This window comes from Epinephelus moara, chromosome 20, assembly GCF_006386435.1.
Source record: "Epinephelus moara isolate mb chromosome 20, YSFRI_EMoa_1.0, whole genome shotgun sequence".
Taxonomy (NCBI): Eukaryota; Metazoa; Chordata; class Actinopteri; order Perciformes; family Serranidae; genus Epinephelus; species Epinephelus moara.
This window is the reverse complement of record NC_065525.1, coordinates 30,104,050-30,130,054: the sequence shown is the minus strand read 5'-3', so window position 1 is coordinate 30,130,054 and position 26,005 is coordinate 30,104,050. Positions and strand designations below refer to the sequence as shown.

At 41.7% G+C, this 26,005-nt stretch overlaps 1 protein-coding gene across 1 annotated transcript; it reads left to right on the top strand.

The window, feature by feature from the left end:
• The first annotated feature begins 418 nt into the window (after window positions 1-418).
• On the top strand, window positions 419-25,973 carry LOC126408023 (1-phosphatidylinositol 4,5-bisphosphate phosphodiesterase zeta-1-like). The gene is given in 11 exon segments (XM_050073372.1): window positions 419-608; window positions 2,750-2,951; window positions 6,577-6,721; window positions 7,023-7,175; window positions 11,015-11,203; window positions 11,405-11,564; window positions 12,621-12,737; window positions 16,084-16,256; window positions 19,041-19,167; window positions 25,440-25,589; window positions 25,844-25,973. Coding segments are annotated over 11 exon segments (1,689 nt in total). The 3' UTR covers window positions 25,927-25,973.
• Window positions 25,974-26,005: the final 32 nt, after the last annotated feature.

The window sequence follows — 26,005 nt, the reverse complement described above, 5'->3', positions numbered from 1 at the left end:
GCTGAGTTTGAAAAAGTAGTATTTCAACAGTGAGCTCAGGTAAAAGCGAGGATACATCTCTGAGTTGACATTTTTATTCACTATTTCCTGTATATTTTTAGAGAGCAAGTGATGTGCTGTGTCTTTGAAAACACAAGTGTTTGAACGATCTACAAGATGACAACGTAAAGAACAATCTGAAGTATTATGCCTTAAAAGCACCTAACTTCAGCGCTTTCTTCCTTCTTACTATATCACCACAGATATTGAGCCTCACAGACAAACACATGCCTTAAATAAATTATTAGTGGCTACATATCTTCTCAGAATTGCATGTTGATTTTATAAAAGTTGGAAGTTTCACAAACAAACTTAAGAGCAACTTCCCAGGATCGACAACAAGGCATCAGGAGGCTGTAATGATTGTGTGCAGGGCAAGATGAAGAAAGGAAAGCCCCCCTCCTCCAGGAGAGCTGAAATCCAGCATCTGTACCAATGCTACGCCTCGGGCCAGACGACTCTGCCTGCCTGCGCCCTCCTCAGGTTCCTCCACAAGGAGCAGATGGAGCTCGCAGCAAATGAGGAGACAGCAGAGAGCTTGATTGATAGATATGAGATTGAGGAGACAGGTAAGTGAAAGCAGAGCCGTGTGCCATGTCAGGCTGCTTGCTGCTCATTACCTTGGGTAAAAAAAAAGAAAAAAAAAAGCTAGACTCTTTAAGGACTAAGGGGTTTGTCACGTAATGATGCTAATTTAGTTAAAACAGAAGTCAAGGCTTAAGCTCCAGTGGTGCCAGGCTGACAAAGTGATTTGCTGTAAGCCCAGAGGCACAGGGGTGAAATGACAGACGGAAAATGAAAGAGTCAGGCACGTCAGTGGACTAGTGGACCAGATGTTGTCTAGGGCTCAGTGTACTGCCGGCTAATTCACAGCATTACAAACAGCAAAATGGCAAAAAACAACAACTAGTCTGTGCTGAGCGGAAGACCTCACTTTTTCACTTTATGGTATAGTCTTTGGGCAACATAGTGTCTCGAGGAGCAGCTTTTAGCTTTTCTAGCACCTCAAATAAATTACATGAATACATGCTTTTTAAACTGCACCGTACTTGCTGAAGTCATCCAAAATTTAACAAGAATCTGAAAGCGAACTGATCTAAACTGCTGAATGCAAACATGGTGTAACCTCCAGGTTTAGCCTATCGTTAGCAGCACAGGCAGCAAAACGCATCTTGTTCACAGCAGACACTTTGACTTGTCATAGCAGAGAAGACACAGGTGAAACAAATTTTGTTAACGATGGCTCAGTTCCATCAAGAGTTCCAGTGAGCCGGCCAAGCAGTGACCTCCAGGGCTGAAAAATGAAGCCATCATGGAGGTGCCAAAAACTGTATTTGAATCCCTTTTGACCTGAATATTAAAATGTCCAACTTTACAGCAGAAATAAACATGTGCACAGCCTGGTACAAAAAAAACAGTTTAGTCTCTGTAGCTAATCTCTCCCTTCATGACAAGTGTACGCCTGGTGAATTGTTTTATAACTCAGCCATTTACATTTTATTCAGGCTTGAAGTTATGCATAATTAAGGCTGTGGCTACTTTGAGTGACAGGCTGTCTGCAGATAGTGTCCTCAGCTTCCCAGTCAGATCCACCCCTCACTCTGCGATCCATACTAAAAATGTACGTACAAACAAAAGCCAAAAATGGTGTGTGCCAAAAAATATGCAACGATTTCTACAATCAGGCCTCCACCTCACCATCTGCGTTGCCAATTTCCTATCTCCAAAATATCCGTAAGCATGAGTCAAAGTTTCTCCCATCAAGTCTGTTTTTTATACATCACAACTTTTTCAGGAAGTGGCGTACACCTCTTTTTAGACCTCGATTTGTGCATATGCAATGTTTATAAATGAGATCCTCAGTCACTATGGTCACTTCTGGCATCGAAAATATTCCTTTAACTTTATTATCAAGATGAATGCTAATAAATTACTTTTCTAACTAATCTAGGTCACTCTACATGGACAGCAGCTAACAGTTACAACCTAATATCATCTAACAAAGTACATGTGAGCAAAAATTAACATGCATTGGGTGAGTAATAAAAACTTAACACTAACCAAACATTTACTTTGTTCAGCATGTTTCTGCGTAATATGATGTCCACTTGAGGGGGTGTTTATGTGAATCTTTCCATTGGGAACTTACACTTTTCCGATTATTCCAGCATCACATGAATGCAGATTAGTGATAGGATGTTTCTTACAGTAGTATAGTAGTTTCGGAGTTGTAGTTTACTTTGAGTTTCTAATCAAAGAACCAGATTTGTTTCAGCGGTAAATGGTCGATGGACTGCACTTGTATAGCGCTTCTCTAGTCTTCTGACCACTCAAAGCATTTTTACAGTACGGCATATTCACCCATTACCACACACAGTCGCACACTGGTGGCTGAGGCGACCACGCATGGTGCCACCTGCTACTCAGTAAGCATTCACACACACACACACACACACACACTGATGGGACAGCCATTGGGAGCAATTTGGGGTTCAGTATCTCGCCCAAGGATACTTCCACATGCGGACTGGAGCAGCCGGAGATCAAACCTCTGATCTTTCAATTAGTGGACGAGAACAGAAGTTTTGCTTGAGGTCACTAGTGTAGCTGTCTTTTATAATCTTAAAAGTTTTTTTGAGCTTAGCAGAGGAGCTGATGCTGGATTTGACTGTCACTGACAGTGTTACTCTGCTTGTTCCTCCTCCTCCAGCCAGAGAAAACAGATCCATGACATTTGAAGGATTCCTCAGGTACATGGAGTCCAAAGACTGCTGCGTGTTCGACCAGGCCCACACGTCTGTGTACCAACACATGGACCAGCCTCTCACTAATTACTTCATCTCCTCATCACACAACACCTACCTGACTGGAGATCAGCTGGTGGGAAAGAGCCACCTGGATGCCTATTTATGGTATGAAAGTACAGTGACTACAGTACAGCCTGTGTTCTTCTTCATGACGCAGCACTACAGAAAACCACCTCCACTGTCAGAGAAAAATTCCCCACATGACTCGTCACAATCGTGTTTTTCCATCTGTAACCTCTTTTATATATATATATATATAAAAGTGTACAGACATAGGTTACATTTCACTTGCAAATTAGCCAGCATCAATCTGCTGAATCCTTTATATCTAATCTGCTGTTTAACGCAGGACAAAACAACTGATAAGACCAATTTAAACACCATTTGGCTCTGATACAGATCTAAAGCGCCTCTCAGTACTCTATTACCTTCTCTCTAAAGTCTCTCCTCCAGACCTACATGTGTGTTATCAGGATTATCTCATTTCATTGACCCACTCGTGCTGCTGAGGCACACTGAAATTGCTGTGGTCCCTTTATAGGACAATGGAGGCGATTACAAAAGGGGCTGATGGCAGCAGAAGTGCTGTATTTATGGTCTCTGTGAAAGTGCTGAGCGCCCTGGCCAGCTGGTAGAGTGGAACCCTCCGAACCAGCAGCCTGGAAGCTTTGGTTTACTTTAATAATGAGGGAATCATATAGAGAGGAGAACAAAGGGGCAGGAGGAGAAGGTGGGCTTTTAGAAATCCCACTACATCACAGGTCGAGGGAGAAAAGGAGAAAATGACCAAATGTAGTTTGTTAGAGGAAGAAATAAAATATTCTCTGGGGCCTATATGTTGTGAAACAAGGAAGTGACAAATGATGGTGACATTTTAAGATGCAATTAACTGATTATAATTCATCACCTTGTTGTAGATGAAATGTTTTAGCTTTTAAAACACGTACATGGGAACTTAATTGTGTATTTGTAGATGTAATGAACAGTAACAGCATAACACATTCAAAGTTTGCACTGGAGGAAAACATTGTGACATTATTGTCTGGTTGTGTCCTGAAAGCAGTGGTTGAGTAATTTTTCAAAATGTTAGGTGATAAGGTACGACTATCATGTCTGTGCATGAAGGAAGGAGCTACAGTAAGAGAGAGAGAGTTAGCCTAGCTTAGCATAAAGACAAGAGGACACAAGGGATACACCCATTAGAACATTTAGGCCCTGATCAGGCAGATTAATGTTGCCAAGCAATCCTTGAATCACCAGTCCTTAGCTTAACTGCTATTTCCTGTGAGATAAACTCATAGATCTGTATCTTAAAGGTCCAGTGTTTTAGATTTAGGGGGATTTAGTTAAATCTAGCAGTGAGGATAGCAGATTGCAACCAGCTGCAACTTCTCCTGGTTAGAATTACTTCAGTGTTCATTGTTCAAGGAGGTTTTTACTTGGAGCTAAATTATCTGCAGACGTGTCCTCGTTCTCTAAAACAAATTGACATGGTGATTTAAATTGGTAAAAACATGAATAAATGAATAAAAACAAATCAGCGTTTTTTTCCCAACGCTCTCATCACAGAGGGGCTACTAACTACAGTGGCAAATGCAAAAACACAAATAGCCCTATTTAGAGCTAGTGTTTGGTTTGTCTGTTCTGGGCGACTGTAGAAACATGGCGGTGGGGGTGACCTCTGGCTCACCTGGTAGAGCGTACACCCCATGTTGGCTGAGGCCTTTGCAGCAGCCTTGGTTTGATTCCGACCTGCTGCCTTTTGCTGCATGTCATCACCCTCTCTCTCCCACCCTTCCTGTCCATCTTAAGCTGTACAATCAATAAAGGGAAAATGCCCCCCAAAAAACAAAAAAAGAAATATGATGCCACACTCTGTAGACAAGGACCCACTCCCTATGTAGATATAAACAGCTCATTCTAAGGTAATAAAATCACAATGATTATTATTTTCAGGTGATTATAAACTAAAGAAAACATACTTATTATATCAAGTTCCCTTTCTGCCAATAAATCCTCCTAAATCCTACACACTGGACCTTTAAAGTCTGCATTAAAAAAGGACAGGTGGAGGGTACCTGGGGAATGGTCATAGGGAAATGGAGATCTATTTGGGTACATGAGACCCTCAGAAAGTGCAGAAATCATAAGTATCACCAGCTGGTCCAGGAGTTTCGCCTGGATGATGGTCGGTTTAAAGCTTATTTTAGGATGAGTCAGGGACAGTTTGACAATCTGCTGTGAGTCGTCCAGCCTAAAAGTAGTTGAGGCTACAATTTGTTCAGATATGTCTTGCAGCTTGTCTACGAGGGATTTAAAATGAGCTAACGTTAGCTTAACACCAACTATGTTTGCTACCACTTGTTGACACCATCATTGTAGCAGGCCCTCCTTTTAACCCATCTGATCGGAAAATGGGGAAAAAAAATGCCAATAACGTCAGGCGCTTTTTCCTCTGTGAGTCTGACTCTGGGTGCTCTTGCAAAAACACAAGGTGCATAGAGCTGAAAAACGCAAGGCAATGCAAAAGCAGTGAGCAAAACACTTCACAGTCATTTAAAACAATTATAAAAAGCCACCTCAGGCTGCTAAAACACACTTTATCTGATCAGAGCCTTAAAAGTCAAAAAAGAAAACACTGTATCTTGTGTGTTTAAACTGTTCACAAACAAAATTCATTCTAAAATAAGCTAATTGCTTCCTAGCTCTAATTCTTCTTATCTATTCTGTCAAAAAGAAAACAGTAACCACATGTTGTTGTTACATGATATTCCATCTCTTTCTCTCCATGATGTTGCTCTCCAGTCAGCTGTACAAACAAATATGTGTCAATATTATCAAATAAATAAGAATAAAACAAATGAAAAAAGACAGAAAAACTGTTAAAACAGAATGACAAAAAAATGAATTCGATAAAAATGAACCTACCAGAGGACATTATAGATTTTCCAGTGGTCTTTTCTCTGAAATGTGGGAGGCAATCACAATTTGACTTACAAAATGATGCCACTTTGCCCACTATAGCAGTGTTTTCACAAAGCTATTCTGCAATGCACAACTCGGAGCAATCATTATGACATTTCTGTAACCAAAGAGAAAAACAGAAGCTGCGTGGACTCCAACTACAGCGGACACATGTACAGTATATGTGTGATAAGCATGGAGAAAACCAACTTGGAGAGAACCACTGCAGTGTTAAAATGTGTGGAGTAAAAGGGTGATATAACTTTGCATCAGGATTGCAAGATAATGAATCATTGCCCTGCTCCTGCTGTGAGGGTGATATCATTTTCATCCTCTACCAACAGAACACAATATCCTACACCACCGAGACACATTCTGTTAAATAAATAAACCTGACCACATCTTTATATATATAAAGAAAGTGCAGAAACGGAAGTGTAACCCCCTGAGGATCAGATCGGATCCACTCGGGTAAAGGAGCAGTTGGAATACATCATCAGAATGTACATACATACATACATTATTCACATGTATTATATACATTATACATGATATGCAGTAATTTATCAGAGGTATGTGAGCGGTTATGATGGCTTGAACTTGTGTGTGCAAAGAAAATAGCTCAGCTTGTGCCTCTACGCTTCACCCCTAATTTCTCAGGCAGCATATTATAAGTGCTTATCATAGCCTTACCACAGCTCATAGTGTGTGTGTATGTGTCTCTCTGTACTTTATGTATGCACTTATGTGTGTTTATGCGGCTCAGCGCTCTAAGGAAAGGCTGTCGCTGTCTGGAGATTGACTGCTGGGATGGGCCAGATATGGAGCCTGTAGTCTACCATGGCTACACCCTGACCACCAAGATATTCTTTAAGGACGTCATCACCACTGTGGAGCAACACGCCTTCGAGGTAACAGCGTATAGTATGTTGCGTAACGTGTATTTCCCGGAGTGGTGCCCCAGGCATCTAACTCCGTGTACGCTCCCGCCTCTGTAGCCTCCAGGAGTGCCTACTTAGCTGCATTTGCTCTAATTAATAGCATCTCTGATCGTAATGCTTTGCTTGCAAGTTGTCTTTGATTCGGGCCATTCTCTGTGATGTGTCGGGAGAATTTAGAGCCTGCAGAGAGAGCAGTGCATCCAGGTTGATGCTAATTGTTGGAAATAGGGTTTGAGTCGTGTTTTTCTAAAGCGTGATTATGTCTTGACAGGTGTCTGCTTACCCGGTGATTCTGTCATTGGAAAATCATTGCTCCAAGGAGCAGCAGAAGGTCATGGCCCAGTACCTCATCTCCATCCTGGGTGACAAGCTGCTGAGAACTCCCTTGGATCACCCAACCATTGGAGACCTCCCAAGCCCTAATGTAAGACTCAGAAAAAAGAGACTATCTGAAAGCCGAAGCAGAATCTGTGTTTAATGTTGCTGGAGCAGGCAGAGGCATGATGGTGTTTGTATGTATAAATCCTCATTGCCTGTCACAGAAAGGCAAAACAAGGAGAAAATGAGACCTTTTGGTCGTCACGGAGGGCCTCATTAGTCTCTTTCTGAGGCTTCCCTGTGCCTCTCTCCTCCGCTGGGACGCGGGGGTAAATGGACGTCTGCATTTGCAAGCCTCTTTAATCTCCCAGAGATTCACAAAATCGAAAGTGATGTGGTTGATCCTGAGAAGTGTCCATCTCGAGCATGCTGAGACACTCGAGCTGATTGCTCATTTAGATTACCCTGTTTGAGTTCTGACTTTTCCAGTGAAAGCATCTGCCTAAACCCACGACTGAGCGACTGGCCTGAAAGATGCCGACACAGTCACTCCAGTCTATTGAATATGACGAGGAGGATGAAGGGTTTTTTTCCTCTCTGAGAGTGGATGAATGTGCACCGTCTCTCCGGACTTCTACTGCTTTGGAATTTACAGCAAGAAACGAGTTATGCTTTATCCTGAGTGTGCATATAAGATTTTCTTCCCCCTATATCGTTCTTTATCTTTATGACTCATGAAGCGGGGGCTCAGATAGGAGCCTCAGCACTGATGGTTTCATCTTGACTATTAACCCCCCAGCAACTTCAACACTGACAGTGTTCATGTGCCACATTCATGCAGCTTCACACCCAAGTTACCATCCAGTTATGAAAGTGTAGCCAGTATGAGATTCTCAGAAGTGTTCATTACCTTACACTCCACTCTGACTGCCAACATCAAAGGTTTTAAAGGTCCAGTGTGGAGGATTTAGGGGATATGCAGGCATGGAATAAAATATAATAAGTATGTTTTCTTTGGTGTATAATCACCTGAAAATAAGAATCATTGTGTTTTTGTTACCTTAGAATGAGACTTATGTCTACATAGGTAGCGGCCATGTTTCTACAGTAGTGTTTACAGAATGGACAAACCAACACTGGCTCTAGATTGAACTATTTTTTTCATGTCAGCCACGAAACCCCAAGGCTGAAAAATAAAGCCAATGCTAAGTTCCAAAAACTGAAGTTCACCAAATGGCCACTTGTAGCTGGCTCCAAAACAGAAGCCCCTTTTACACTGACAGATTTTCCGTGAATGTTGGGCTGTTTTGCCAGCGAGCTGCGAGCGTTTAGACACACAGAGCCGGATTGGCGAGTTGATCCGAGGTGCCCAATTTTTCGCCTCCTAGGGTAGTCATATTGGCGGAACCCTTTTAGTTTAAACAGACCGAGGTGGCCTTCCGCCACGGGACGGGCTGTTGATGACGCCGCATGTGCGAGCCACTGGTGGTGGATAAACAGGAAACAGCTGATAGCAGGAATTAGCGAGCAGCTAGTAGCAAGAGGGAAACGCAAACCTGACAGATACCACAGTAAAGATGAGCAACTGAGGAGACAAGGAATTGCGCGCCCTCCTTGTCCTCGCAAATGAAGAGAGGCCAACCGTCAGATGACGGGAACGGTGAAGAACGGGCCGACTTACGAGAGAATCGCCGAAGGACTGACTAGCCGCGGCTTCCCTCCCACATCACTGTTTACGTCACACGCTGAGCTACACGTTTTGTTACTTGCTCACGCCCCCATTGCCCCGAAAAAGGTGCATTCTGTATAAACAAAAGTAGGTAGGCAGCATTTCGCTGCACTCCCCCATTTAGTTTTTATACTGCCAATGCTGAAAGAAGACTGATTGGGCTTTCCTGCAAATTTGCACAACTCCTTTTTAAAAAGGGCTAGAGTCAACCCCATAGACCTCCATGTTAAAATGCCCAACTTTACAGCAGAAATAAACATGTTTACAGCCTGGTACCAAAGATAATTTTAACATTCATTACAACTGCACAGGGGCTGAGTTCTTTTATAACTCACCAGTTTACATGTTATTAAGGGCGGGGCTGTTTGAGTGACTGAGCAAGGCTGTGTGCGACGTGTCACTACAGTCAGATTCACCCCTCGCTTCTCCACAACTACAACCTCTCGTCTAAGTATGGTCATTTCTGGCTCCATAAAACTAAGATGGTGACAGACCAAAGTCCAAACTCAGGACTTCGACGTTACGTCTATTTTTTTAAACAGTCCATGTTAGCGGCATCTCCACAACAAGCTGCACTGCAGAAATGTTGCGACTGTTTAGACCTGGTATTAGCATGCGTTGTGGGTGAGACGATCACAAGTGGACAGCGCTAAATACAAGTCTAAACAACCACCAAGACACATTGTAATCCGATCACTCAAACCACTTGCTGTGGTGGTTTGGGACGCATTTGACTACATTTTTACAGTTGGAGTGTAAGCACTAATGTTGAGAGGACTACTTCATCAGTGCAGGACGGAGTGGTTACTAAAAGCTCTATATCTTACCCATTTCATGTCAAGTTGGACAAAGTGTTGCGTGACCATCCATCGTTTTGCCCTGTGGAAGGAGGCGTGTTGGATTCTGCTGACAGCGATATCTCCAGCTGTACCAACACAACCGCTAACTCGACTAGCGAGCATGACAGAGCAGCTAGCAAAAGTGCGGATGTGATAGCTGTATGAGGCATTAATGAAATCTGAATGCAAATGGTCAACTGGAGATGCATGATAGACACAGGTGTGAACAGTGATGTGTCTTGGCTGTTCACTTATATTTGGATCACAGAAACGCATGTTAATAGCAGGTATAAACAGGCTCACTGATTTCTAACTTGAAACTGCATTAGGCCTATTCGGGGGTTTTTTTGCAACAGGCTAAACAGCATCGGAGAAACACTGATTTATAAGGTGAAGCTGCTTTATTCAGTGTTCTTACTAATTTAAATCCTCTAGTCCGTTTGTTTTGAAGAGGTAGAGACCTCTGCGGATAATTTGGCTCCTGGTATAAACCTCCTGAACAATGAACACTACAGGAAACCTAACTGGGAGTTTACACTTGTGTTCAGCTGATCGCAATCTGCAGTCGTCACCACTAGAAGCCACTAAATCTTAAACACTGTTCCTTTAAATCAGTTATTACTCTCCTTTATTCTATTTTTACCATAAACATGGGCAAAATGAAATCCTTAATTACACCAACATAAGCAAAGCCTCTGTTCATGCTCTGCAGACTGTGTCATTTTGTGCACCATCGATGAGAAATGAAAGAGTGCAGCGCTAAAGGAAGCTCTGAAGCATGTCATTTTCGTACTATATGGACTCTTACAGCTTGTTAATGTTGGCAGATCTGTAATTATTTTGCATATTTTGCCTGTACATACAGTGAGGCTGACAGGGTGACTTCCTGTCGTGTGGCTTACCATAGAGCTGCTTCCAAGTCCAGACCATAGTATTGCTTTTTTTTCTACTTTTAGCATATTGCTGCTCATCTGCATAAAGAACCCCATAGAGTTCTAACAGATTTGGAGCCAGGGCGGTGAAATGTAGCAGCATATGTGTGATTCAGTGATTCAGTACACCTGCTGCTTTCTGCTTCTTTATCCCACCAAACTCGGCTGTGTGTGCGCACTGATGTGGATGTGGCTACTGAGTGACTCTTTGAAGAATAGCATCTTTTTGACAAATCAGAGAGGGGGTGGTTGGTGCAAAGCAAACGTTTTGATGTTTGTTTCCTGAGTCTGAGGACGAAGGAACGGGGACAAGTTTGTTTGACTGATGCAGCCGTGCGATGGTTTCATAAGTGCGAGGTGAATGTCAGTGCCCATGACGATAAAGGTACCTTTGCATTTATTCATATGTGAATTCATTCTGCATGTTTATCTATGGGGATGTCAGGACCTGAAGTATAAGATCCTCATCAAGAATAAAAAGCTAAAGCCTGACATTAAGACGGAGGGCGCAGCAGGGACAGAGACGGAGGAGAGTGTAGATGAGGGCGAGGATGAGGAGGAGGATGAGGAGGACGAGGATGAACAAACCAGAGCAAAGTTCTGGTCTCCAAGAAAGGCAGGGCCAAAGATGAAAGTAAGTGAGATTAAAGAACAGATATCCTGAAAATAGAGACGGATACAGACTGTTTGTTGTACAGATATAGTTGGATATTCACTGCAACCAATAATATGACACAAGGTAAAGCTTTTGTCTTGTATTCTTTGTAATTTCAACACCATTTGCTGCAGTTTTGTGAATGCTGTCATTGGTTTGTCTTACTCTCTACATGATGAGTAGAAGAAGAAGGTGGCGGTGGCAGAGGCCTTATCTGACCTGGTCATATACACCAGGTCCGTCAAGTTCATCAGCTTCAGTCACTCCAGGGACAATCAGAACCACTGTGAGAACACATCAATGGCAGAGAAGAAAGCTCGCAAGCTCGCCAAAGCCTCAGGTAAAATCTTATTAATGGAGCCGAAACTTATGGGGAGAGAGGAGGACAGCCTGATTCTGAAGCCGTAAAGTACGAGTATAATTAATTGCAAATATTAAAAAATCTAATTCTGATGAGCCCAGCAGATTCACTTGATTTATAGTCACTCTGAGCTCAAAGGAGAAGTCTCTGTAGGTCCTCTTTGGACAAGAAATGCAATTACGTCTGGCGCCATAAACCTCCATAATAGCGAAAGCATATTGAACATGACATATACGACGTAGGGGAGTACTTTATAGGGAATAAAGCACAACAGCACAAGCCCAGAAAATGTGCCTCATACTCTCACTGTTGGGGAAGTGGAAAGAGCCCACAGAGGTTCGAATCAACTGATAATCAGTTAAAACTGTCATCGCTCTGCTGTGGGGCAGTATATTGTAGAAACAGAGTGATGCAGAGAAATGAAATCTGCTCCTGCCGAGGAGGAGTGACACTTCCCAGACACACAGCTACATTATGAGCTGGTTGGCTTGGCTGGCAGGGACCACGAGCAGTCTCGACTGTGCTGGAGCTGTAAAAATCGTGTAGTCTCTTGTCATCCTCGAGCCCTGCAGGGAAACTACACAGCTATGGTACGATCACACACAGACTAAAACTGTGAGCCTTTTTTTTTTAGTGATTCCAGAATGAAGGTAATTATGCAGGCTTCAAAACCTGATATCTAAAAATTTCCATTTGACACAAAGCCAAAGTAACAATTCAATTACTGTGTTTCTCACTTATAGGATCTTATTTCAGTAAATATTTTGAATGAAGGCAACTTTAATGAAACAGAGAGCCAAGAATCACGTCTGTAATACTAAAAACTTTTGGAAAAATAAAATTTTTGTAGCTGATATTGTTAAAAAGTGTCCCTGTAGATAAACCTAAATGCTTTTCCTGGAGTCAGATAGTCAGACTAAAATGTACAAGATCATAGCAATGACATCTGTGAACTCTGAATCAATGGACTTTCCCATTATTGTGTGTGTCAGACAAGATGTTTGACCTGTGAGTGTTGTGCGTCTTCTCTCTCAGGTGCAGACTTTGTTCAGCACAACCAGAAGTTCCTCAGTAGGATTTACCCCGCAGGCTCCAGGACGTCTTCCTCCAACTACAACCCTCAGGAGTTTTGGAACGTGGGCTCACAGCTCGGTGAGTCGGACAGGGCGAGTATACGCCTGCCTGCGTGCAAACATAGAGAATGCAGTAGAAGTTCATACATAAGCAAACATTCATGTACACACACGCATTTATTTAGGCTCAGGAAGCTGAAATTAATTTTATAACTTGGCAAACAACGCTGATTTTCACATCTGTTGTTGAACTGAGGATTGAAGTGCGGGTAAAGCAAAAACAAACATGCCCTCTAAGTTTGTCACATCACAGAGAAGTGTGTTGAGTCAAATTTGAATTGCCAAGGTTTCAAAATTGTGAAAAATAAGCAGTATTCTCTGCTCTGAGACACTGGAGGTGTGTCAGCTGAAGGAGCTGAACTGAAGAACAAGATGCTGTGAAGCCATAGACTCTCATTAGCAGCTAACAGCAGCTAACGTTTTCACAAAGCACACACCCACAGCAGTGAGCACGACCTGCCAGTGGGGGCCAGGTAGCTGATTCAGGCTGAAAGACTGAAAGGTATGTTAGTGATGGCATTTAATAAAGTTTATAATTCATGTATTGATTAGACTGAAAGAGCTAAGAGAGCTTGTTGAACGTAGCAAACTCTGAACGACACTGATGCTCTGTGCTCTAATGTTAGTTTTTATATAGTGGGGGATGGGTTATGTTAAAGATGGCTCCAGTACATCATCGAGACATGATGTCCAGCCCAAAAAATCCAGTTGCAGGCCAGCTGCACAAAACACCCTAAGTTAAGACTTTCCTTCAAGTCCTAGTTAAGGTTTTCCTCAAAATAAAACTGGTTGCACAAAACACCCTTAAGTCTTCTCCTTAAGGTTTCCTTAAAATGTTCACTTAAGTATTTATGGTTTTCTCCTGGTTTTGGTCGTATACTATAAGATTTCCTAGACTGTAGCACTAAAGAACTCTACAACCAAAGCAAGGTATAAAAAAATAAAATAAAAACTTACAGTACTTCTGACTCTATCTTAACTGCAACATGACTCGGATTACGGTGATAAATGAAAAAAAAAAAAACTAACACACCCGAAGAAAAACTGCTCTGCGACCAGGAGAAAGCTTTTGATTTTACACTATTGATTTGACTGAATTTTACTGTGTAGTTTGTGCTTTGAATGATTGTATTCCTCCAGAAGTATAATCCTTCCTTAAAGTCCAAGTTAAGGTTTCCCTCAAAATAAAACTGGTTGCACAACACACCCTTAAGTCTTCTCCTTAAGGTTTCATTAAAATGTTCATTTTGGTATTCATGGTTTTCTCCTTGTCTTGGTCTTATACTTAAGGTGAAAAACTTAAGGTACCTCCGACTCTATCTTAACTGCAACATGACCATGTTTATGGGGTATGGCGTACCCAATGGATACGCTTTATATTTTACACTATAGATTTGACTGACTTAACTGCAATCATTTTCTGTTTTTTGGTATTTGGGGATCACAGTTACTTAGGATTACTGTAGGATTTGCTTTCTATGATTGCATTGTTTAATCTTTTCCTCCTCTGATCAACATTGTTTTCTTGTCTCCTTTTCTTCTGACATTTTTTTCACCATCTAACAATAAGCTAGCTTTATGCAATATAAACAGGCATCACAAGCGTGAGTCCAAGCAAACAAACAATCTCCATGGAAACTTTTTTTTTTACCGTAAATGAGTTTTTCCTTAACAAATGAAACCTTTTAAGGGATTCTGTGCAACTGTGCAAGTCCCTCAGCTAGTTTTGTGCAACCAGTTGTATGTTCTAAATTGTTTCATGTGTTTAGAAAGAAATCTCTGATTTTGCTTTCCCTGGACTTTAATGTGAATCGATAGGGTTTACACATACAGTACATGCAGTGTTATCTAATATGCAGCTATGGAGTAATAGAAATGTTTCTAAAGCTTTCTTTTATTTGGACCAATCTAATACTAGATTTTCATTTTAAAATGTAAATAAATTAAACCATCAACAAACTGATTCAATTATAAGACATTTATTTATATTTAAATGGAAAATAAAAAAGATTTAATAAAAAATAGGTGTAATAAAATTTCCCTGATGCTATTAGTACCTTGTTTCCAAGTATGTTTCTATTTTGGTTGAGATTAAAACCCTGAAAGTACAGATTCAAAAAAAGACCTGAAAAGAGGATTTCTTTGATTCCTTTGTGTCAGCAGTTTCATCCAAAATCAAAAAGTTCTCAAGACACACTGAACAACCGCCGCAATCCGTGACAAGCTTTTGAAACGGTGAGAAACGCAGTCGGGAAACTCAGATTGTCAAACTTCAAAGGGAACAACCTGGCCAAGTGTCCTGTCGATTAGCAGTGAAAAGAACATTTTATTCCAGTCCACAGCCTGACCACCTCATCTGTGTTTTCCCCGGAGCAACTTCTCTCCTGGCCCTTATCACACTTTTTTCTAAATTGATTTGCCTCGCCTCTAAATGTTTTTTTCCTCTCTTTAAATTACAGCTCTGTCTGGGTCACAGCATAGTTTTTTCTCCCTGTTATCATTTCTTTGGAGTCAAGCATGAGCATTGGGCTTGACTCCATGTCACATACCTGTGCTCCTGAGAGTGACTATACTTAAAAAAATCATTCAGAAACTTTTCATCCTCACACCTTCAGGCAATGCATTAATACCCATGAACTTAAAGTTGCAACCCTGATCTGTCTGGCACCCTCTTGGCCAGCACGCCTGTCACTTCCCCTGTCTTTACACGTCCTCCTCACCTGTCCCCATCGCTCAGTTAGCCAGCCACTGATGCTGACATGAAGCCCCGCTGACTGCCGAGCAGACTGTCTACAGTGCAGATGGTGATCGGCACTTCTCGCAGTTGCAGGGGACTGCAGTACAAAGCAGCAGCTTGGATGGATCAATTACAGTTAGATGAGCAGAACATTCACTGAGACCCTGTGACATACACATAGAAAAAGATGCAGAGGATGCATTGCAGTGTTAACAATCAAACCCAACAGAGACACAGCTCAAACCTCTCTGCTGCTTTCTGTATCTGGCAACCTATTGACACATCTGAAATGTGACATGGTGTATGACACACACATGCCATCACAGAGCTTTGCACTGCAGAAAGCCCTCTACTGATGCGCTTATTGCACAGTTGGTGATTTTGAATGTGTCCCTGATGCAATGTACCCTATTGTTGGGGAAACATTTCAAGTCACTGTATAATTTAGCTCCCTCCTGCAGAATGAAAAGGAGCCTTAGAAAACAGAAGGTATGAAGGAGATCATCTCATGCTGCTCGTCTTATTTTAACATGCTTTAGGCGTTCTCAGTTTTGTTCCTGTAATTTTTTTGTAGCTCCTCAATTTCATTGTTAGAAACATTGTCCCGTGGGTTTTTTTTTTTTTGCAGTGGCTCTCAATTTCCAGTCCCAGGGCTTGGCTATGGACCTTAATGATGGCCGTTTCCAGGACAACGGGGGCTGTGGATACGTCCTGAAGCCGGCGGTGCTCTTGTCCAGTCAGAGGAGCTTTGATCCCGGCTGCAGCCAGCACGGCCTCAAACCCACCCACCTGCTGCTCAAGGTACAGCTACGGAGCACTGAACGCTGAATAATCCACTCGGGGTGGATTTATGGATTAAGGTGTAATGTTACAGGACTGTGTGTGTGTGTGTGTGTGTGTGTGTGTGTGTGCTTTATGTGCATGTGTGTGTTTGTCTATGCCTCACGATGTAGAGATTGTGTAGCGGAGCTCATCTTACTCTCAGCCTCCAGATAAATGCTTTCCTGCCGGATGCTGCGGACCAACAATGATGTAAATCTTCCCTGAGAGTGTCTTCGTTTAATGAGATTATCTGTCTCTGAAAGTAAAGGGAAAGGAGAGAGAGGACTGATCTAATGCAATTAGACCTGGGGTCCAATTAATAAATCATCCCTTTTCCATTATTTTAAGCATGTCAGGGGGACAGTATTAGCAGTGCTTGTGCTGTATCTAATTCACTTGACAAAGGATGAATGAAGCTGTAACAGTCACATCTCTTTAGTGTGCCATCAGGACGACTGTCACACACTAACTCTTCTAAGTCCAATTACAGAGATACAACAGTTTGCTCTTATGTAGAACATAATGGTGGCGCTCAGAGATATCTGAGGCTTTATATTGCAAAGACAATATGTGGAATTGCCTGGGGTCACATGGGACTCCTACAGACGTACTGCAGAGGAGTTGGTAGACGGGGGAACATCATAGTTACTCTGCAGGAATCAGTCTTATGAACAGCTATGAATCATAATAGAATTCCTCTTAAAGGGTCGGTTCACCCAAATTACAGTAACTGATCTTTAAACTTACTGCAAATCAGTCAGTGTGTGTATGTTTTTCAGCTGAAGCCAGTCTTAGATCTTGGACTATTTCCTTAGCTGATCTCGCTAAACCAGTATTGGGGTGACAACAGTTTTCAAAGGATGTAATCACCAAGCATAAGTGTTTTTAAGCAACCTGTTACTACCTTTCCTGCTGTGATAGGGCCACAAAAAGCAGTTGCTTTAATACAGAGGGACTGTTGCATTTTCTGCCAGGATTTGACCACACTGCATTTGACATCACTGCGTTTCCTGACTGGCATAGAGCCACAAGGAGCAGCTGTATTTTACTGAGATATCATTGCATTTCCTGCTGGGACATTGCTATGAAAAGTGGTTGTTTTTTTTACCTAGACATCACTGTGTTTCCTGCCTGGCATAGGGCCACAAAAAGCAGTTGTATTTCACTGAGATGTCGCTGTGTTTCCTGCATCATTGCTACAAAAAGTGGTTGTTTTTTTAACCGTGATCGCTGCGTTTCCTGCTGGCATAAAGCCATGGAAAGGGGGATGTTTTGTTTTTTTTACCAAGATATTGATGCATTTCTTGCTGGGACAGTGTTACAAAAAGCAGCTGTTTTTAACTGAGACGTCGTTGCTCTTTCTGCTGGGATAGGTGTTTTGTTATCGAGATATTGTTAGATAGAGATATCGCTGCCTTTTCTGCCAGGATAGTGCCACAAAAGGTGGTTGTTTTTTCACAGTGATTGCTGTGTTTCCTGCTGGCATTAAACCACGGAAACGGGATGTTTTTACCGAGATACTTATGCATTTCCTGCTGGGACAGTGCTATGAAAAGCCGCTGTTTTTATCAGAGAGTCTGAGTTTTTCCGAGACATCTATGCGTTTTCAGACAAAATTGTGCCACCAAAACCAGGTATTTTAAGCCAAAACATGATCTTTTTCTTATTATAACCAGGTTTCTGTGCCTGAAATCTTAAGTTTCCACATATCCATTAGTTAACAACACACAATTGTTACATATCCATGGTTTGCAGAAATGTACAGCGCCAATATTTATTCTGGTGACTGGGTTGACCTGAGTCACCTGTTAAATCTGTTGTTTTAAAGTCCTATCAAACATTGCATCTACTATAATTCTTGCTAATGCAAGATTTATTTCCTTCATCAGACAACAGTTCACGGGGATGCACAGACTCTCACAAGTCAAACAGAAGCACATCAGACATTGTCTTCTAAAGGAATACACACGCACGCATGCACACACACTGTACACCTTCCGAGCACAGTGCATGAAATATAAATGTGGTATGCTCCGTTTCTGGATGCCCTGGGAGAAACCCTACCTTTATATTTATTCAAATCATCGTTCTGTATTATTTTCTCACTTCAGGGAAAAATTCTGCAATCTTGACTCAGCTCTCAACTCAGTGGAAATCAGAGTCACGAGAAGAATTCAGCGTTGTAACGTAGGTAGGGTTGAGTTTTCAGTCTTTAAACAGAAAGGAATTCATCTGCTCAGGAAGACAGTATTTCCCCTTGAGTTCTCTTGAGTCTCTTTAGCATAAATCTGTCAAAAATAGTGCAAACAATGGTCCGTTTTAAAATAGAAAATCTTAATGAAATGATAAGTCCACACTGTTATCTATACACTCACAAGTTACCACTGTAACTGTGAATGAGCATAATGCAGGGCGTTTTGTAGCGTGACTTTAGGAGAGGAAAAGGACTGTGATTTTGGGCCGGACACTGTAAAGCTCCATCAGTGCCAAGCGGGGCATGTCGTGATAAGTACATGCAGGTTTGTCTTTGATCAGAGCCGGGAAGGGAAGGCTCAGTGTGAGAGGACTGCAGATAAGCCTGCCTCTCTCCAGACTAGTGTAATTACAGCCCTCTCCCACTCACTTCTTTTCTTTCTGCTTACTGGCTCTCCTGTTTTCTCTTCACTTCTCTTTTATGTTTACTGTTTATCCCTGGTATCAATTACATTCTCATACACCCCCTATGTAACCAAGCACACTGCATCTCTACGTGTCTTTCTACAGGTGATCAGTGGGTCCAACCTACCCATCCCCAGGAGCGGCAAAGCTCTGGACCCCTTTGTCAGGGTGGAGATTCATGGGACTGCATCCGACTCCCGCAGAAAAAACACACATACTGTCAAAAACAACTGTAAGTACTGCACGACAAACTGTATGTGGGACATCTCACAGACACAGCTCGACTGGCTCAGCTCTACGCTGTCAGACGTGGCTTCACTTTTATCAGTGCAAGATGTATTTTGTCAGCAGTGTTTCACTTTTAATTCTATTTTAGAAATTAGGAATGATGAAAGAGATTCATGTCTGCGATATTATCAGACGCTCAAATGAGTTTTGAGGGCCTGTGGGTCATATTAGTTTTTGGAATTTGGACATTGTGACTTTGACAGTTCTTTGCATAAAAAATGCCGCTGTTGTGGCAACTGCTACAGCCATGCTTCCAGCTCTGTGAGGCTATACTTTGACACAGCAGTGTTTTAAAGGTCTAGTGTACAGGATTTAGTGGCATCTAGTGGTGAGGTCTCAAATTGCAACCAACTGAAACTTCTCCTGTGCGTCAAGCGTGTAGGAGTTTGACTAGTGTGAATGGCCCAATCTAGAGCAAGTGTTTGGTTTGTCCGCTCCAGCCTACTGTAGAAACAACATGGCAGGCTCTGTGGAAGGTGACCTGCTCCGTATGTAGATATAAACGGCTCATTTCAAGGTAACAATAACACAACAGTTCTTATTTTCAGGTAAGTATACACTGGAGAAAACATAGTTATGAATATTATATTCCATTTCTGCCAATAGATACCCCTAATGCTGCGCTCACATGGAATCAAAGATGGTAGATGGCAAACTGGGTATCATTTTATTGGAGGAGAGCAGAACAGTAAGTTAGGTGAGGCCGGCAGAGAATACAGGCAACAGTAACGGTAGACGACATTGCTAATCAAAGTTAAAATCTAACTTTTTGTTGTCAGAATTTACAACCAGATGTTACGTAGCTCCTTCATACAAGGCGAAAACACAAGCAATCTTGATAATTACTGGATATAACTAGAAAAATCACCTAAAATAATAAACACTATTTTAAAAAATTTAATATACCATTCTTTGTAAACACTACGACATCGCAGTTGCAACATATCATCATGCATGTTTCATTTACCACCGATTCATTTTGTTGGACTGTTCCTTTTTCCCGTGCCATTCAGAGGGTGTTGTCTGTCTGGCGTGTACCGTCTGCCTAACTCCATGTGAACGCAGCATAAATCCTCCTAACATGCTCACAATGACGATGCTCACATGTTAATGTTGAGCAGGTCTCATGTTTACTATCTTAGTTTAGCATTTTATCATGCTAACGGTAACTATGTAATTAGTCGTAAACAAAAACTACAAAAGAAATGTTATTAGTTTTGCAGGTCATAAACCAAAGTACTGGACAAATTTAAATTGTAACCAGATAACAGCATAAGATGAAAAGCAGTGACAACTCCTCTTGAGGGGGAAGTGAATGCTTGTACTAAATTTCCTGGTGTCAAAACTCCAGCAACATTTGTAGTATTTAGAACAACTTTATTGCAAGACCAATGCATTTTGGCTTGTGGACGTCATTAGGGTCATTCACAGCCTACAAGTATTGCTGGAGTTTCATTTTCATTTCATTTCATTTATTTATTTATACAGGAAAGGAATTAAAAGTAACATTGTGTGTTGCAGTTCAAACTGGCCTGACTCAGTTAAAAACTGGTTTTCAGACGTTTCCTGTTACGCAACAAAATCACATTACAACACAGAACAAAAACAGAAACAAGCAACAGAGGCAAAACCACAATACGTAGGCAGCAACATAGACAATGCAGAGTAGCGGACTGAAGTGGAGTGAGTAAAATGGGATATGGGATTTATATCAGTGGTTGCAGGTAGGTCCCTCCATCAGACAGTGTTTGACTTCTAAAACTACACAAATAATGCAGCCATTAAATTTTATTTTCAGATCATAAACAACAACTCCAACCCTAAACTTACTGCTCTACCTCTCTACTACTGCTGAACTTATTCCTGTACAACCTTACAAAAACATTTATGGTCAGAGATAATTTAGCCACACTAAAGATCTGGAATGAGATCCCACGCGACATCAGAGCAATAACTTCTATTACACATTTCAAACACACATATAAATGAACGCTCTTGATTTATCTCCTTTCTCTATGCACCTTGGAAGAAGGTAAAGTTGCACCAGAAACCCTCACCCTGTACTAAATGTCATGGTAATCCATTCAAAAGTTGTTGGTACATTTTACTTAAAACCACAAACATCAACCCTAATGGTGGTGCTTGAGGAAAAGTCAGGGAAGTTCCAAAATCAGTAGGAATAATCCTCCAGACACCACAAACCCCTAAACCAAATTTCGTGGCAATCTATCCATCCAAACTATTGGACTATACTATTGAGTGACAGACATCCTGACAACTATGCAGCAAGCACGGCTAAAAAAAAAAAAATCGCCCACATCTGAGAACATGCCTTGTACCTCCATACTGTGGAGCAATGTAAGCCTTCAAGTGAAAACATGGAAACCAAAACTGGATTTCTATGACAGCAGTATTTCGTGGTTTCTGTTAGTTTTTTTTTTCTTCCCTTTAAATCTATTTCCCAGTAAGCTGCTGTTGGGCTTCTGAGCAGAAATGTGCTGATGAGTTTCTTCAAAATGTAGAAGTGGATTTCCTTTGAAGGGAAGTCTGTCATGCACTACTGTGATGACTGGAAACACGGAGCTGACAGTCACTGCATACAGGATGAAGTGCTACAGCGATTTAAGGCATCAGTTGGATCCTCATATATACACTGATTTTTTTTTGTGCTCAGAAGTATCACGATGCCATATCTCCAACATTAACAATGACTAGGGCGAGTTTATTATTGTATATAATGATAAATGCGAAGATGACAGTTTGGCGCTTACATTCACTGCCTGAAACTGTCAACAGAGTTTCAAGTGTGGAAGTTAATCCCACAGCTGTCGAGGTTTTTGACAGACTTCATTCCAGCTGGTGTTCACCACAGAACATACAGTATGTCGCATTTGGCTCGGAGCTTTTTAAAACATGGCACCATGAAAATCAACTTAATATCAAGACGCAACATTGATGGGATTCAACACTGTATTGCTGCCGCTGCGGAGATGAGACAAAGAGGGAGAGGAGGGAGAGGGTGGGAGAGATAGTAAAAGTCCTAGAGGGTGCAGAGCACTTATGCATGGGCATAAATCATAAAATCATTTCACACTATGAAACAGATAAGGTCACTTGTGAATACAAATTAATCTGGACTCAGATGAAATATTGGATGTAACAGAGGAACTTGAGAAAATTGTTTGGAATCAGAAATGAATTGAGAGCTGCGGCACGGATGACTCATTAGTTACCTACGTGTGCTCTCGCTGAGATTGCATCCAAATAACACTTGGCATGTATCGTCATCATGATCGGGATGCTGTTGTGGGTCTGATAATCATTTATCTATTCTATGGATGGCAATGTCAGCTGTCGGTCAGCTCACCTCTTTAGTCCATACCGATTTGTCTCAGTCCTACCGCAGGATGAATTGTAATAACTTTGTAGATTTGCTGACCTTTACTCTGGTGCCACCAGCAGGTCTGAATTCTACCTGCAAAACTTATGACATTACTATCAGACTCATGCTAACATGCTAAGTTGGAAAACATACTAAACATTATACTTGGCTTGTTAGCATCATTGTGAGCATGTTAGCATGTGGCTCAAAACACCAAGTACAGCCTTACATAGCTGCGAGCATGGCTGTGGCCTGAATATGTTTTTCTCTCTGTTGGTCTCTGGTGACAGTAACTCCTGTATGTCCTCTGCCGTGAAGGTCCCTTTACTTCAGAGCACTGCGACTAAACAAAAGCTAAGACTGTGATAGTTTAAAGGGACAGCTTAACAATACATAAAAATAACATTTGTCATATTTGCTGAAACTGTCACTATATTCACTCAGCACTGAATGAGACAGATCATCTGTGAGATGAATCATATTCTTCTGCCACCTTGAATTGCTTTTAATAGCCTTACTGCATGTGAATGACAACAACCAATCAGAGCCGAGGAGTCTCTAACGCATCTGTCAATCATGTGAATCACTGCACGTGAACTGCTGTCAAACTGTCAAATCAGGCAGCACTGATCAAATATGAATCAAGATTCTGTAACGGCATTGCCTCTTTCTCAGCTCAAAAGTTTTCAGAAACACATTTTGGTGTACTGTTTAACTGTGAAATGGGAAAGTTTGCTCCGGCTGGTGGGCGGCGTTTTGTTTTGGCATGACTGTGGCAACATGTCAGCCACAAAGTCACAAAGGCTGAATTCAAATATCCACTGTCTGGATTTGTGGACTGAGCCTTCGCGGATTTTAGTTGTACGTACTGTGACGTATTCACTATCATCACATGAGGTCTGCAGGGACAGTTACTGCAAGACGCTGATAGACAGGCCTCAAGTCTGTTTCACTCGTTGCCATGGCAACGTTGAAGCAGCAACTGCAGGTGACTGCTGCTGTCATATTCTGTCTGCTCATCTGTCCGGCAGATAACAAGATATAAATCCCATGTATAGGCTTTTTTATTGAGTGCACAAGATGGTATTCATACATCTCTATATAACATATAGGTTATGCACATTCAAAAACAGAAATGTTTGTGAATAAATACAGGACTATGACTAAATAAATTGGGTATTGCTTATATTAGATGACCTTCCTCTGCCATTTTCAGGCAATTTTCTAACGTATTACACTGTGCAGCCTGTTGGGCTGCAATGATAAAAATGCATTTTCATTCCCTCTACAGCCTATACTTCTACACAGGCTATGTCTATATATCATGATGTGTTTGAATATTATTTCTGGCCTACACAATTCAAGCAGCATTTCAAAGGTCAAACTATCAATAACTATTTTACACAATCATAAGTTTTGTTTTTTAGTCTGCAATTGAAAAAAACTAGAACATCACGTCCATATTGCAATGAATCAGTGAAGTCTGCTTAAGTCTGCAGAAACTCTGCTTGAAGCATAACCACAAAGTCCACAAGTCTTCAAGTGCGGTGACGTCCGGATATTTGGATTCAGCCATTCTCATTTTACGGCTAAACAGTATACTAAAATATGTTTCTGAAAACCTCTGAGACAAGAAATAGGCAAGTAACACAATTTTATATTTGGTCAGTGCTGCGTAGTTTCACAGTTTATTCCTTATTTTATTTTGCAGCAAATCAGCACACAAACAGCTTGGATCATTAACTTCTTGTGGATATCCATTTTCACATGATGTCTTGCATTGTTACCCGTATCACTTCTTGTTTGTCTTTAAACTTAGTTTGGAGACCAGACAGTCTTGTCAGCGATTCCTCCTCATGAAATGTCTTGTAATATGTGACCCCATGTTGCTGATCACTCGTGTAATGTGCAAATCACAACTTCAAGAGAGTCCAATTTTTATTATAGTCATGTAATGTGATCAGCATTGCAATCTAGAGACTTTGAATGTTGTAAAGTGTGTAGGAGCTATAAGACAATATGGTGAACTTGATGACAAACAGTTGCCTATTTGCTAGGGATGTACCTGAATTTGTCAGTGAATCAGTCATCCAGGTCATGATGATCATAAGTGCTATATTGTAGGCAACTGGACTTGCTTGAGTATCTTGAAGACGTTTCTCCTCTCATCCAAGAGGCTTCTTCAGTTCTAACCTACTGGTGTGGAGTCACAGGCTTTAAACCCTGTGTGGGTGTGAACCTTTACAGAGTCATTGAGGTCACATGTGAGCTCTCAGTGTCAGAGTCATTAAGGTCACATGTGAGTCGTTGACTCACCTGGCCATCATGTGTGTCATTAGGGTTAGATTGGTTCGGGTGTGAATGGATGTGAGGTCGTCTGGGAGGGATAGTAAGACAGCACTGTAGGTGGGTGATAACTTGTGTCCTCTGTTTAACGATGGTCGTTCCAGTTTGATATAGATGGATTCTTTCACATCTCTTTCAAAGCATCTTTCTTCTCTGGCCAAGACGTGGACATTGTTTAAGAGGCTTCTTGAATGAGAGGCGAAACGTCTTCAAGAAACGCAAGCAAGTCCAGTTGTCTACGATATAGCACTTATGATCGCTTGTTATTATTTACAGTGGATATTTAGAGCTGTTTTGCTGAAAATAGCTGCCTGCAGTGGCTAAAAACAACACCATGAAAGCAGCAAAGTCGGGGTCCATAAAACCATTATGAAGAGTGAAAGGCGCTAAATACTGTTCCTTTCAAAATATTGATTATAGCAGCTTTAACTAAACATGTTGATGCTAATTGATTCTAATGAACTGGTTCATTCTAATTACCATTACAGCTCTTAGTCCTCACTGGGATGCTGACATGAACTTTGCCATCAGCGTCCCCGAGCTCTGCCTCATCCGCTTCTGTGTCCGAGATCAGACGGGCCTCCTCAGCAGTGATTTTGTGGGCCAGTACACGCTGCCCTTCACCAGCCTGAAGAAAGGTGAGCCAAAGAAACAGAAAGAGCGAGAGGAGGTGGGGGGTTGGGAGTCAGACAAAGGGCTAAATTACATCAGGTGACATTGTGTGACCATCATTGTATTTCCCTTCATTCACACTGTCAGCATTACTGAAGGTCGATCTCTGCTATGTGCTTGAGTTTTTACAGGAATGCTTCCACGTATCTATATGATGCTCATGTATTTAGTGGCTCTACATACATTTCTTTTCACGCCCCCCTTCCTTCTCCACCTCCAGGCTACCGCTGGGTGCCTCTATGGTCCCGAGACGGATGCAGCCTGGATCCAGCCTCCCTCTTCGTCTTTGTTTGGTATTCCTAAAAACAGCTCTCCATATCAGACTCACACATACACACACACCTCGCCAACAGATAGAGAAGCGTGGCTGATGCGGCAACAA